This window comes from Diabrotica virgifera, chromosome 10 (genome assembly GCF_917563875.1).
Source record: "Diabrotica virgifera virgifera chromosome 10, PGI_DIABVI_V3a".
In the NCBI taxonomy this organism is placed as follows: domain Eukaryota; kingdom Metazoa; phylum Arthropoda; class Insecta; order Coleoptera; family Chrysomelidae; genus Diabrotica; species Diabrotica virgifera.
The window spans coordinates 1,463,855-1,480,638 of NC_065452.1; the positions used below are offsets into that span (position 1 = coordinate 1,463,855).

The 16,784-nt window shown below is 30.5% G+C and overlaps 1 protein-coding gene across 1 annotated transcript in view; it reads right to left on the minus strand.

Annotated features, from left to right (window-relative positions):
* LOC114341705 (insulin-like receptor) overlaps positions 1-16,784 on the minus strand; it is a 523,292-nt gene that overhangs the window by 124,472 nt on the left and 382,036 nt on the right. Inside the window, exon 5 of the mRNA XM_050641373.1 lies at positions 821-1,563. Coding sequence (XP_050497330.1) covers positions 821-1,563 — 743 coding nt within the window. The remainder of the gene's footprint in view (positions 1-820; positions 1,564-16,784) is intronic.

Consider the following 16,784-nt stretch of genomic DNA (forward strand, 5'->3'; position numbering starts at 1 on the left):
TCGAACATAAGCAAATAAATAAAAAAACAAAATGTTAATAACAAACAAAAATACAACTAAGTTTTAATTTCAATATTTTATATTATTGCTAGAATATTCCACAAGATATTCCGAACTTTAAGGAAAAAACACAGTATGATTGTTACACCCAGTATAAAATGACATTTACCTGTCTAGTAACAATATTATTACATGGATTTTCTTAATGATAAGGCTATAACATACTAAAAAAAACACTTAAATCGGATAACAGGTTGACGAAATTCGATACATCTAACATGTCCCATTTTTAAGGAGTTCCCTTAATTTTGCCACTATGTGCATTTAGCTTTGTAATGGGATGCAAAAAATCGAACAAATCGCGTTTTTGCAATAAATTGTTAATAATAAAACCGCTTCGAACTCTTGCCTGGAGATAGGTAAGTTTTATTTCTAAGTAAGTTTTTCTATAAATCTACAATAACTATAAAAAATCTCACGATACCTGGATTATTCGAAGTCCTGAGAAAAATCTTACTTCCCTGGACTAACACGCTTCGTGCTTATTAAGTACCCTTTCAGACTAAGACACTGGTGTCTGACACCGGTGTCCGCCACTGGTGTTCAATTGCAGCAAAGCACTAAAATCAGCCAGACACTCAAAGTGGCTCGTCTGTTGTCTTTCATTTAAAACAATGCTTTGCTGCCGGTGGCGGATGCCGGTGTCACGACACCAGTGTCTTAGTCTGAAAGGGTACTTAGACTTTCGAATTGGAGTATTTCGATTTGATTACCTTTCGATGGAATACATATGGCTTTATTCGACTATATAATATCTTACCTTATACAATCCATGCGGACAGTCCTGTCTGCAAGTCTTCTGTAAGCCATGTCCATAAGTGTAATCGGGACAAACCGTACAAATTTTTGGGTTGTCGTTTCGGCAGGCAAAGCACGATTCGTCGCAGCATTCAAGCTTGTTGTTGCAGTGTTTGCATTTGTCTGGACAAATTTTTTGGCAGTGGTTCTTGTTCCAGCACAAGTGCTTCTCTTTGCCTTCATTATCGATCATTACCGGACACTTCACTGTATCATTCCCGGTTCCGACACTCACCGGACACACGGGACACTCGTTATCGGGCTTTAAACTATTTAAAAGTATCTTTGAGGAATTGTCTTTGTTTTTGTCTTTGATTATCCTATCCCAATCTATTGTATGAACGAAGCACAAAGATGGATTCTTGTCGATATGCACTTGACCGCGGGAAATATCGGTAAGGGAGTGTAATCCAATTTCTTGTAAAGTGGGTATTTCAAATATCACAAATGCACGATCGAAAAATGTCTGCTGGCCGCGGATTACGGCTAAGTTCGGGAATAGTTGTCCTACACTACGAAGACCAATTACCCTATACAATAATAAATAGTCTGTTATTTCAGTTAAACGCGGGAAACTCATCTTCGACAGTTCAGTCTCGTTCACATTATCGAATAGAAGGATTGAAAGAAAACCTTCAATCACTTCACAATCTTTTAGCTTCTTGAATGATTCCAGTGAATTTTTAATATCCATGCTTGCACAAACTGAAACAAAAAATAAATGTCAGTATCTTGAATCTCAACAGTTATTAAATGAAATAGATAATAGTAGGTAGGTATATAAAATTACATTTATTACTTTCGAAAATGGTAAAAAAGACAATTTTTACATATTTTTAAAGGAAAAACTAATATATTCGTGGTTACAATTTTTTTACACATAAGAAAAATTCGGGGTATACAAAAAAGTTATTTTTGGCTTGTTTTAGTTGTTTTTCACGACTGCAGAAGGCTTCTAAAAGATGCCGTCTTTTAAAAGATGCATTTTAACTTCCGAGACATTTTTCTGCATTCATATAACATTTTTTGAAGTGAAAACTTCTTTAGCGGCGTTGTGCACTTTTTGGATGGGAAAAAATCATTGAATTCGCGACCGTCATTGTCGACGATTGTCATCGCTTCGGCGAAATAAATTTTGTACGTACATATATATATATATATATATATATATATATATATATATATATATATATATATATATATATATATATATATATTAGAGCGGAGTAATTTATATGACAAAAAAAAAGTCATCGGGTCACAATCAGTTTCTGATTCTACAATGAATTCTGTGAAAAAAAAACATTACACCATAGGTATCTGATGAATTTCGAGGCGCCACATTTTTCATTTTAGTTTTGAGGTACATCAGAACTCGTCATTTTACGACTTCTGATGTACATTGAGGTCGATTGTGGACAAAATTTCAACTTTTTTTATTACGGAAAAGTTTATTTTAGTAGCTTTTTAGACGAGGAATCCATTTTTGATATCTATTTTTACCAAAATTACTCACCAGGGGCGCTACAATGCAATTTTGTGAACGTCAGGAGTTGTCATTTTATGACTACTGATGTTCATTGCGGTTAATTGTGGACAAGTTTTAAACTTTGTTTACGGAAAAGTGAATTTTTGTATTTCTTGAGACGAGAAATTTAAATTTAATATGTTTTTCTACCAAAAACACTCACTAGGGGGCGCTACAATACAATTATATGAATATTAGAAATTGTTATTTTATGACTTCTGATCTACATTGCAGTTGATTGTGGACATATTTTAAACTTTTTTTTACGGAAAAGTGTATTTTAGTAGCTTTTAAGACGAGGAATCCATTTTTGATATCTATTTGTACCAAAAACACCCACCAGGGGGCGCTACATTGCAATTTTATGATTATCAGAAGTTGTCATTTTATGACTTCTGATGTACATATCGTTTGATTGTGGACTTTTAAACATTTTTTACGCAAAAGTGTATTTTAGTAGTTTTTGAGACGAGCAATCCATTTTTGATATGTATTTCTACCAAAAACACTCACCAGGGGGCGCTACAATGCAATTTTATGAACATCAGAAGTTGTCATTTTATGACTACTGATGTAGATTGCGGGGGATTGTGTACAAATTTTAAACATTTTTTTTACGAAAAAGTGTATTTTAGTAGATTTTGAGACGAGGAATTCATTTTTTTATCTATTTGTACCAAACATACTCACCAGGGGGAGCTACAGTGCAATTTGCGTCATTTTGTGAGTAAAAAAATGTTAATATTATTATTTTTTCTTTTAGTTTTATTTAGTAGATATTAATTCTGTGTTATTAAAAATATTTAACATTAACTTGATAATTATAAAATTTAAAAAAATTAATAATACTGTTAATGAAATTAATTAAAATATAATAATTAACTAAAACTTAAGCGATTACTTTTATATTAGGTAGGGGGCCCAAGCGGGGATTTCTGCAGTTTTTCGAGCACGTCAGAATATCACATGGGGAGAAACATTGTACCCTGTAAATGTACCCCTACCATATATGGACTCTAACTACAGGGGATTTCGTTAAGGAGGGTCCGAAAGAATTTGTTATTAGAAAATCTCGAAATCATCAGATCAGTGGCGTACTGAGCATGGTTCCGCGGGACCAGGGCCGTGGGGGCCCGCTTTAATGCGCTTTTTGCTTCTTTTGTTTCTAATTTGATAGGGACATTTTGAACTACACAAGTACACAGATAAGAAATGTAACTGCTTAACAGGTTTTCATTTTTGTGTAGGTACTTGTGTAGGTAAAAACAAGAATAATTATTCCTCAAAAATTTTGAAAACAAAATTTTTTATTGAAATACAGGGAATGCTGTTGTAAGGTTCCCTACACATTTTATTTACCTGCTTTCCAAACATGTTTCAACTGATAAAGACTAACCGCCAGGGCCTGCCTACACGTGATAACTCAAACACTTGTATATTATTATAGCACGATTCATGAATAAGATGTCCGTATACTACAAAGTTGTAAATATGCATTGCAAGTTTTATTGCAATAATCCCAATACAATAGGGTCGATACTGGTGCTTATAGAAACGTTATCATTCAGCCTGTACTTTTATATAGGTAGGTGATTCTTAAAAATTTAAATTAAATTCTAAATATAGACAATAGTGGTAAGGATAACTAGACACTAATTTCTTTTTAAGAAATTCTCGTCGTTTGATAAAATATATCAGCCCTACCGTTATCCAAGGTTTTTTTATTTAACCGTTTTATCTCCCTATTGGGACCGTGCAAGTTCGGCAAAGCGACCTCTATTTCTACGCTCTGTACTTTTATTCGCACTTTTAATTATATTGGCCAATTATATTAGTCCTGGTTGCTGGATAATTGTCAAGACCATAGTCCAAAAAAATAATGAGAAGAAAAAATAAGATGCAGGTTATGTTTAGCAAACGTAAACAATTGTATGTAGTAAATAAAATCAGTTATTAAAATGCAGTACTGCAAGCAAAATACAATTAATTAAATTTACCTTTATATAATAATTGCATATCATATCAATATTGTGGAGCAATATATAATTTTTCTGCGTCAATGACAGAAGGTATGAAATATACGTCAATTTGACAATTTCAATTGACCATTTGAATTATTTAAGATAGTTGCAATATTTCTCCGCGACTCGCGCACGGTCGTTTCTCGTTTCCCTTTCCAAGTACTTGCACACCGCGAATAGAGGTTTGTATGAAATTATTTAACTTATTTATAAATGTATCATATTATGCAATTTGAGAATCTATTTTGTTCATATAAATTCTATTCCAATGTTCATTTTTTAAATGCTGTGTTAGTTTTCCGGTATTAATGTTTTTAATTATGACTGTAATTTTGGATGTAGAAAGTTTTTGAGTTTCATTATTTATAAAAACGGCTGGCGTAAAGTGACGAATCATGCGAGTATGAAGAACGATAGGATTAATATTAATTTACTGTTTTAATAGCCTATTGTTGTTTTTTTAAGTTTCTAACATCAAAAGTAAGTAAATTTCGATCAAAATAATGTTAGTATCTTTTTTTTTGGTTGGTAAAGAAAGTCGTCAAAATCACCTTCTAATTAGCATCCGAAATGATATTAATCGTTACCGCTTCACAAATTACTTTACTTTATTGTTTATAAGATATGTAAGATTTGTTGGTTCAAAGTGCTTATTTTTGAAAAGGCTGTAGTCAAAATGGCTTCAACGAGTCACTAATCACAAGTGTACGCAAAATTTGAACAGACATATCTTATAACCAATTTTTGTCGTCAGGAAAACAAAAAGTCCAAAATATTCACAATAGCAAAACCTATATTTTTTTATACTAGGTAGTTGAGATTTTTGAAGTTGAGTTATTTTGAAAAAACAATTGTTTTTTAAAGTATTAATTTTTTGTTAATTTAAAGCCAAATTGTTTTTAAAATTGAGCACTTTGAAGCGGTAAAACTTACAGATCATATAAGCCAGGGGTCACTTGACATGTTAGCTTTCTGTATGCCAAATTGCATCTCAATCCGAGCAGTTCTTTAAAATTGACAGCAAAAACCGTGAGGAAATGGACTATGAATTAGTTTGAGTTTTTATAAAATATTTTATTTATATTGAATGTTTTGGGCGGGGGCCCGCATCCCAACTGGAACCAGGGCCCGCTGATCTATCAGTACGCCACTGCATCAGATTAAGATAAGATAAGTAGTACATGCAGTATATTTAAAAAATCTTGCGATTTGAGCGGATCCGTAAGGAAATGGATGAGTCACAAAGTTTCACAACTTTCATCGTCGGAAATGAACGTCAGATCGAAAAACTGAAAACTACGTGTTCAATATTTTTTAAAAATCTATCAAATGACATCAAACACGACCACCCACGGTGGTGAGGTGGGGGTTACTTTAAGATATTAAAATAGGATTCTCCATTTTTTTATTGCAGATTTGGATTTCTTAGGTAAACATAAGTAACTTTTATTCGAGACATTTTTTCGAATTATTGATAGATGGCACTGTATTCGGAAAAAATGATTTCTGGAATTTAAAATAAAAAAATGGAAAGTCTCCAGTAAAATGGAAAACTTGACTTAAGTTTTTTTGGTTTTCGGACTTAATTTTCACAATCCAATAGGTCACCATAACGCTCGAGTAACTGCAAATTTAGCACACCTGCCTCCCCTACTAATACGAACGTATTACATCTGGTAGAGTCATATAACTCCAAGACAAAAAGGTATAAAAATCCTACAATTAAGATAGGCCTGGATCCCGCGTACAAAAAAAAGTTGATTAATAGCAAGCTGAAAATTTGTTAATAGCTTAAGGGTGTCTAGTCGGACAAACTTTGATATATGGGAACACTGGAAGAGGGGAAGGTTTAAATTGGGGAACAGGTTAAAAATTTGGAACGTCAGACTACGAAAACGTCCCATATATTTTTTCAGGCAGAACTTCCAATTGCTTTGTTACCCTTTCATTAAACACACACACATTTGCGAAAATCCGACTGCTATTTATCACCAACTGGACATTTTAATAAGTCATAAGTCCGACACGTAGAACATGTCAAATGACAGGAATTATGCTTAGCAAAATATTGCCAAGATGATCAGCAAAATCGAAATATACAATATTTTGGGAATGGAGGAAAATGTAAGAAACGGCATTCTAACGTTTTCTAAACCAAAACTTGACCAAAACCTCGTTTTGAATCATATTAATTTGTTATAATGCCTTATAATGACATTTTTGAGTCCCTCGTATTAATACCTTATTTTTCCATTGATACTTTATGATAAAATATACAAATTGAGAAAAAAAGAAGAAGACTGTTCGGGCTTAAATGTTTCAGCTCGAGCTTATTTTTACGTTCCTCAGAAGCTATACATCAAGTTTTAGAAAAATCGAAGATCCAAAATTTTTTTGATCCAAAATTGAGTGGTTTGGTTACTCAAAAACATCTAATTTATTATATTTCAAATAAATTTAATTAAGCAAAATATTGTTTAGTAAAGTTTATAATAAACTAATTAATATTACCTATTTTTTGTAACATAAAATCAGGGCCTATTAAATAAAAACGTTGAAAAAATAATATTAACACTGTTTTATCCAAAAAAGTAGTCGTAAAATGACAAAAATGGCACTGTAGCGCCCCCTGGTGAGTACTTTTGGGACCAATAGATATCAAAAATAAATTCCTTGTCTCAAAAGCTACTAAAATACACTTTTCCGTAAAAAAATGTTTAAATATGTTCCCAGTGAACCGCAATGTATATCAGAAGTCATAAAATGACAAATTCTGATGTTCATAAAATTGCATTGTAGCGCCCCCTGGTGAGTGTTTTAGGTAAAAATAGATATCAAAAATGGATTCCTCGTCTCAAAAGCTACAAAAATACACTTTTCCGTAATAAAAAAGTTGAAATTTTGTCCACAATCAACCTCAATGTACATTAGAAGTCGTAAAATGACGAGTTCTGATGTACCTCAAAACTAAAATGAAAAATGTGGCGCCTCGAAATTCATCAGATACCTATGGTGTAATGTTTTTTTTTCACAGAATTCATTGTAGAATCAGAAACTGATTGTGACCCGATGACAAAAAAATTACTCCGCTCTAATATATATATATATATATATAAAACAAGGCTGAAATATTGGGGTAGCAGCAATCTCAAAGAAAACTCTTGATAATAGTTCCAAGCTTTCGAAAATGTTTATTTTCATCATCAGGGAAACTACAATCATAAATAGACAGTATTTAACAAATAGGCTAACTGAAATCAATAATAATTGCTATCCTTGTGTTACCAAAAATCCAGAACACCATAGTTTCCTCTCACTAAACCAGGTGTCGAGGATCCCCAAAAACACAAAAACAACAAAAAATTGTTTTGAGAAATGCAGAGTCAATACTTTCACTAAAAACACTGCATATCACAAAACAATCTTACTAAAGAGTTACTTATATGTTTGTACTTACATTATTTGAGGATGTTGAGCCTAGTTGTTAAACACTGACATATAAAACGAAATTTTGTCCTGGTACAAATCGTATATAAAAATTAAAATTAAAAACTATATATAAAAAATTGTTCTAAAAATCGAGTATAAATTGAAAAATGGTAAAATATTTTAAAAAATGATGTATGTCAAATGGCATTTTTGAAAATGTCTAACAAATGTTATATCGATTTTTATTAAATTTTGTTTGAATTCATACGGAAACGTCACTACCACTGAACCAATTATAATTGTTTAATAAATGTTTTTTAAATTTTGAAATAGGAAAATTCCGAAATGAGAATAAAACAGTTTTAATCAATGCAAAGTTTTTTTAAAAGTAGATGTCTTTTTTATTATGTGATTTATATTGAAAAAATCTATAAATTATATATTAAATGAAAGAAGAATTTGAATTATTAAATTTAAATTGGTTATTTTTATCTAAGGTGAGTAAATAAGAATAAATTTCACTGAGATGTCTTACATCTGATTTTTTGTTTATTGAATTTTCTTCTTGAAAGATAAAAGCCATTTCCAAAAAGAGTCTTTTGTTATATGAGTTCTCAGAAGCTAGTACTTTAGTATATTGATAATCCATTGTATGACCCTCTTTGGAAACGTGTTCTGCTAAAGCACAACGTTCAGGATGTAGTCTAGAATCACTTTTATGTGATATTATTCGAGATGATAAAGTTCTCGAGGTGATACCTATATAGTTCATATTACAACTATGACAAGGTATACTATAAACTACATTGGAACAAGATAATGCAGGAGTTTTATCTTTCAGTCTAGTAAAAATTGAGTTTATAGATAATGTGATACTATTAGCTATTTTTATGCCACTAATTTGATTAAAGATTCTGCATAGCTTTGGTGTGATGTTTTTAATGTAAGGGAGTGAAAAATATTTAAAGTTAATGGGTTCCTGGTTTTCTGTAACATTAGGAAGATTATTTAAATTTTGGTTGTTAATACTATTATTATTTGTGTATGAGATGTCAGATGTGTTAAAAAGTAATTTCTTTATAAGGGTTTTTGGATAGGAATTGTCAGTGAATATATTAAATAATATTTTTAGATTTGTATTATGAAATGAGCTGTCTGATATTTTTAAAACCCTTGATTTCATTTGTTTTATTAAATTAACTTTTTGAGAAAATTTATGGTATGACCAATAATTCATATACCTACCTGAGCTTATTGGTTTTTGGTACCAGTCAATCATTAAGGTGTTTGTAGTAGTATTACGAATAAATTTAGTATCTAAGAAGGGTAGAGTACCATTTTCATCTTCTCTTTCTAAGGTAAATTGAATGTAAGGATCATAACATAAGTTGTCCCTTACATTAAAAACATCACACCAAAGCTATGCAGAATCTTTAATCAAATTAGTGGCATAAAAATAGCTAATAGTATCACATTATCTATAAACTCAATTTTTACTAGACTGAAAGATAAAACTCCTGCATTATCTTGTTCCAATGTAGTTTATAGTATACCTTGTCATAGTTGTAATATGAACTATATAGGTATCACCTCGAGAACTTTATCATCTCGAATAATATCACATAAAAGTGATTCTAGACTACATCCTGAACGTTGTGCTTTAGCAGAACACGTTTCCAAAGAGGGTCATACAATGGATTATCAATATACTAAAGTACTAGCTTCTGAGAACTCATATAACAAAAGACTCTTTTTGGAAATGGCTTTTATCTTTCAAGAAGAAAATTCAATAAACAAAAAATCAGATGTAAGACATCTCAGTGAAATTTATTCTTATTTACTCACCTTAGATAAAAATAACCAATTTAAATTTAATAATTCAAATTCTTCTTTCATTTAATATATAATTTATAGATTTTTTCAATATAAATCACATAATAAAAAAGACATCTACTTTTAAAAAAACTTTGCATTGATTAAAACTGTTTTATTCTCATTTCGGAATTTTCCTATTTCAAAATTTAAAAAACATTTATTAAATAATTATAATTGGTTCAGTGGTAGTGACGTTTCCGTATGAATTCAAACAAAATTTAATAAAAATCGATATAACATTTGTTAGACATTTTCAAAAATGCCATTTGACATACATCATTTTTTAAAATATTTTACCATTTTTCAATTTATACTCGATTTTTAGAACAATTTTTTATATATAGTTTTTAATTTTAATTTTTATATACGATTTGTACCAGGACAAAATTTCGTTTTATATGTCAGTGTTTAACAACTAGGCTCAACATCCTCAAATAATGTAAGTACAAACATATAAGTAACTCTTTAGTAAGATTGTTTTGTGATGTGCAGTGTTTTTAGTGAAAGTATTGACTCTGCATTTCTCAAAACAATTTTTTGTTGTTTTTGTGTTTTTGGGGATCCTCGACACCTGGTTTAGTGAGAGGAAACTATGGTGTTCTGGATTTTTGGTAACACAAGGATAGCAATTATTATTGATTTCAGTTAGCCTATTTGTTAAATACTGTCTATTTATGATTGTAGTTTCCCTGATGATGAAAATAAACATTTTCGAAAGCTTGGAACTATTATAAAGAGTTTTCTTTGAGATTGCTGCTACCCCAATATTTCAGCCTTGTTTCCTAACTGTTCAGCAAATATTATATACCTGTTAACTATATATATATATATATATATATATATATATATATATATATATATATATATATATATATATATATATATTAGAGCGGAGTAATTTATATGACAAAAAAAAAGTCATCGGGTCACAATCAGTTTCTGATTCTACAATGAATTCTGTGAAAAAAAAACTTTACACCATAGGTATCTGATGAATTTCGAGGCGCCACATTTTTCATTTTAGTTTTGAGGTACATCAGAACTCGTCATTTTACGACTTCTAGGGCCGGTTGTTCGAACGCTAATCAATAATGATCATTATCAAATAATTAATTACTGTCAATGTCAATTGTTAAAACATAATTAATTACAATTCTGAAACTATAATCAATTAATATAACAATAATTATTAACATAATTAATAATAAATCTCATAATTGTAATTAATTATGTTTTCAGCAACCCAAACAAAGTTGACATTGACAGTTTTGGTGACAGTAATTAAATATTTAATAATGATCATTGTTGATTAGCGTTCGAACAACCGGCCCCTAATGTACATTGAGGTTGATTGTGGACAAAATTTCAACTTTTTTTATTAGGGAAAAGTTTATTTTAGTAGATTTTGAGACGAGGAATCCATTTTTAATATCTATTTTTACCAAAATTACTCACCAGGGGGCGCTACAATGCAATTTTGTGAACGTCAGAAGTTGTCATTTTATGACTACTGATGTTCATTGCGGTTAATTGTGGACAAGTTTTAAACTTTGTTTACGGAAAAGAGAATTTTAGTATTTCTTGAGACGAGAAATTTAAATTTAATATGTTTTTCTACCAAAAACACTCAATAGGGGGCGCTACAATACAATTATATAAATATTAGAAATTGTCATTTTATGACTTCTGATCTACATTGCAGTTGATTGTGGACAAACTTTAAACTTTTTTTTACGGAAAAGTGTATATTAGTAGCTTTTGAGACGAGGAATCCATTTTTGTTATCTATTTGCACCAAAACCACCCACCAGGGGGCGCTACATTGCAATTTTATAATTATCAGAAGTTGTCATTTTATGACTTCTGATGTACATGGCGTTTGATTGTGGACAAATTTTAAACATTTTTTACGCAAAAGTGTATTTTAGTAGTTTTTGAGACGAGCAATCCATTTTTGATATGTATTTCTACCAAAAACACTCACCAGGGGGCGCTACAATGCAATTTTATGAGCATCAGAAGTTGTCATTTTATGACTACTGATGTAGATTGCGGGTGATTGTGTACAAATTTTAAACATTTTTTTACGAAAAAGTGTATTTTAGTAGTTTTTGAGACGATTAATCCATTTTTGATATGTATTTCTACCAAAAACACTCACCAGGGGGCGCTACAATGCAATTTTATGAACATCAGAAGTTGTCATTTTCTGATTACTGATGTAGATTGCGGGTGATTGTGTACAAATTTTAAACATTTTTTTACGAAAAAGTGTATTTTAGTAGTTTTTGAGACCAGGAATTCATTTTTTTTATCTATTTGTACCAAAAATACTCACCAGGGGGAGCTACAGCGCAATTTGCGTCATTTTGTGAGTAAAACAATGTTAATATTATTATTTTTTCTTTTATTTTTATTTGGTAGATATTAATTTTGTGTTATTAAAAATATTTAACATTAACTTGATAATTATAAAATTTTAAAAAATTAATAATTCTGTTAATGAAATTAATTAAAATATAATAATTAACTAGACCTTAAGCAATTACTTTTATATTAGATAGGGGAGCCCAAGCGGGGATTTCTGCAGTTACTCGAGCACATCAGAATATCACATGGGGAGAAACATTGTACCCTGTAAATGTACCCCTACCATAATATATATTATATGGACTGTAACTACAGGGGATTTCGTTAAGGGGGGTCCGAAAGAATTTATCCTTAGAAAATCTCGAAATCATCAGATTAAGATAAGGTAAGTTAAGTACATGCAGTATATTTAAAAAAATCTTGCGATTTGAGCAGATCCGTAAGGAAATGGATGAGTCACAAAGTTTTACAACTTTGATCGTCGGAAATTAACGTCAGATCGAAAAACTGAAAACTACGTGTTCAATATGTTTCACAAATCTATCAAATGATACCAAACACGACACCCCACGGACAGAGGTGGAGTGTAGGTAACTTTAAAATTTTAAATAGGAACCCCGCGATAATTCGCGAAATGAATATGAGATCAAAAAACTAAAGAATATGTGTTCAATATTTTTTAAAGATGTATCAAATGACATCAAACACGACCACCCACGGTGGTGGGGTGGGGGGTTACTTTAAAACCTTAAAATAGGATTCCCCATTTTTTTATTGCAGATTTGGATTTCTTAGGTAAAAATAAGTAACTTTTATTCGAGACATTTTTTCGAATTATGGATAGATGGCACTGTAATCGGAAAAAATGATTTTTGGAATTTAAACTAAAAAATGGAAAGTCTCCAGTAAAATGGAAAACTTGACTTAAGATTTTTTGGTTTTCGGACTTAATTTTCACAATCCAATAGGTCTCCATAACACTCGAGTAAGTGCAAATTTAGCACACCTGTCTCCCCTACTAATACGAACGTATTACATACTAAAAATACATACAGTTCATTCCAAACCCTTCTTTCAGTGCGTCAACGATAAAATGTCGAAATATGACAATTGTAACTAACCTAGAATGACAATTGTAATTTCTCCTTTTGACATTGTGAAAGTATGTAACTATTCTTCAATGAATACATAATTTTCTAACTTCTATTTATAATAATCACGATCGAGAGAATTCGACAAACTATGATGCACAGAAAGAAGGGTTTGGTATTAGCTTTAGTTCAATTAACCAATTCAAATTTTAATTTGACTGTCAAATAAGCGTCAGATCGTTTACGTACCGATCTGAAAATTAGTGTCGATTTTTGCTATTATTACCTTAAATACTAGTTTATAATACTATTTACTCATCAGATAGTAAGTATCAACTGTTGTGTAAAGTGTTAATCATCAAGAGAAAATTGTAACCTCGATCAGTAATAGATGTTTACCTAATAATATTCTATGTTATAGTGTTACAGTGATGTTTTGCCGTACAGTGATGTAGCCATTGAATGGCTACATTCAATGGTACAAAAACATTAACGCTACAAATTAGTCCAGTACTTTTGACTATATAAGTAACAGATAGCAACAACATGTCTGAACTCAACTCTACCAGTAATATTTCTAGTTCACATGCAACTGTTACTATGTCAAAGCCGAAACCTAAATACCTATCCAAAAAGAGCAAACCATAGGTACTAATCAATGCAGAACTAAATTTACTACTACTCGAATATGTCAAGTACATAGGTAACATTGTTAGTCCCACAAACATTTGCTTAGCCTCAAGAATCTCCAATAACAGAATATGCATCTACCTAATAAACTCTGAACTTGCGGAACAAATTATAACTGAATATCCTACGATTACAAAACTACTGTTGAAGTACTAGTAAGAAGACTAGTAACCCACGCTAAAATACTTATAATTTCCAACGTTTGCCCATCAATATTTCACGAGATTACATAGAAACATCTCTAAAGGTTTACAACTTGCTTCACCAATGTCATATCTAAAAGCCGTAATCCCCAGTGATGTGTTTGTGAGATTTTTATGATTTGGGCGCGGAAATTGATAAAAACTTCAACCAATTGTAATATTACTTGTAGCGGTTTGCAATGTAACAAATATTGTCTAAAATCGTTTTAAACAATTATTGTGTATAATTATGAGTTACAAAAATCAGCGAAGGAGATTTAAGAGCCCGCAGTCATGTAACTCCAAGACAAAAAATGTATCAAATTCTTACAATTAAGATAAAGGCGGAAGTGAGCGCTCTAAAAGTATACAGGCCTGGATCGCGCGTACAAAAAAATAGTTGATTAATACCAAGCTGAAAATTTGTTAATAGCTTAACGGTGTCTAGTCGGACAAACTTTGATCTTTGGGAACACTGGAACAAGGGAAGTTTTTGTGAAACAGGTTAAGGTTTGGAACGTCAGACTACGAAAACGTCCCATATATTTTGTCAGACAGAACTTCCAATTGATTTGTTACCCTTTCATTAAACACTCACACATTTGCGAAAATCAGACTACTATTTATCACCAACTGGACATTTTAATAAGTCATAAGTCCGATACGTAGAACATGTCAAAGGACAGGAATTATGCTTGGCAAAATATTGCCAAGATGATCAGCAAAATCGAAGTATACAATATTTTGGGAATGGAGGAAAATGTAAGAAACGGCATTCTAACGTTTTCTACACCAAAATTTGACCAAAACCTCGTTTTGAATCATAATAATTTGTTATAATGCCTTATAATGACATTTTTGAGTCCCTCGTATTAATACCTTATATTTTTCCATTGATACTTTATGATAAAATATACAAATTGAGAAAAAAGAAGAAGACTGTTCGGGCTTAAATGTTTCAGCTTGAGCTTATTTTTACGTTCCTCAGAAGCTATACATCAAGTTTTAGAAAAATCGAAGATCCAAATTTTTTTTGATCCAAAATTGAGTGGTTTGGTTACTCAAAAACATCTAATTTATTATATTTCAAATAAATTTAATTAAGCAAAATAGTCTTTAGTAAAGTTTATAATAAACTAATTAATATTACCTATTTTTTGTAACATAAAATCAGGGCCTATTAAATAAAAACGTTGAAAAAATAATATTAACACTGTTTTATCCAAAAAAGTAGTCGTAAAATGACAAAAATTGCATTGTAGCGCCCCCTGGTGAGTGTTTTTGGTACAAATAGATATCAAAAATAGATTCCTCGTCTCAAAAGCTACAAAAATACACTTTTCCGTAATAAAAAAAGTTAAAATTTTGTCCATAATCAACCTCAATGTACATCAGAAGTCGTAAAATGACGAGTTCTGATGTACCTCAAAACTAAAATGAAAAATGTGGCGCCTCGAAATTCATCAGATACCTATGATGTAAAGTTTTTTTTTCACAGAATTCATTCTAGAATCAGAAACTGATTGTGACCCGATGACAAAAAAAATTACTCCGCTCTAATATATATATATATATATATATGGAAATATATAAATAAAAATACCGAAATGGTGGATGTGTGAATTATTCGTAAGGGGATTTTTCCACATTCTCTATTTGATTTGTTTGATATATATATATATATATATATATATATATATATATATATATATATATATATATATATATATATATATATATATATATATATATATATAAATCTGTAGGAAATATCAGGTATGTGGTCTATAATAAAAAATCTTTATTTTTTCTAAAAACTCAATATTTCGCACATTTTTTTGATGGCTTCTTCAGGAGTATACTGTAACAACAATTTTAACAACTTACAAAGACGTACAAACTAGATTTTAAAATACTTACAGAAAGTTAAAAGATTTCACAAATAAATAACATTGACATTAAAATAAAAATTGTTACTGTCATATATTAAAATGCATCTTAAAATTAATATAAGGAAAGGTCTGAAGCACGTTCGTTACAGTAATAAGACAAAACACATAAAATGACTCAAACGCAAAAAATAACAACAAACGAACAATTAGAGGAATACTATTACTTTAATTATTAAGGTTAGTTGTTTATTAAGGCGAGTGTTAACTTAATGATTACTGTAAATTTTATTCAATATATTACAATATATGTTACTTAACTGTCCAGTGTCTGTTTTGTAATTTAAAGTTTTTTTTTATTTTTGTTAATGTGATACATCTCCAGAAATAATCTACTTTTATAGTTATCAGACTGTGCCAAAATACGAGTATTATTATAGTCCAGCATATGACCGGTGTTTTCATAATGCTCAACTACTGCACACGTATTTTTTCTTAAGCGGCAATCACTTTTATGTTGTGTGATTCTTTGCTTTAACCATTGTGATGTCTGGCCAATGTAACTATTCTGACATCCTAGACATGGTATTTCATAAACAACATTACTTCTATACAAGGTTGGTACTGGGTCTTTAATTTTTGAGAATAATTGTTTGCTGTTCATAGTATTGTATTTGGCTATATTGATATTGGGAACATCTTTAAATATGGATATGACTGAATGTGTTAGACCATTAATAAAGGGGAGTTTTTTATATATAATTGACTTATTGTTGGAATCATGGACGGGACCATCGTAGAAATTACTGCTGTAAATAAGTTTTTTTAAAATATGTTTAGGATATCCATTG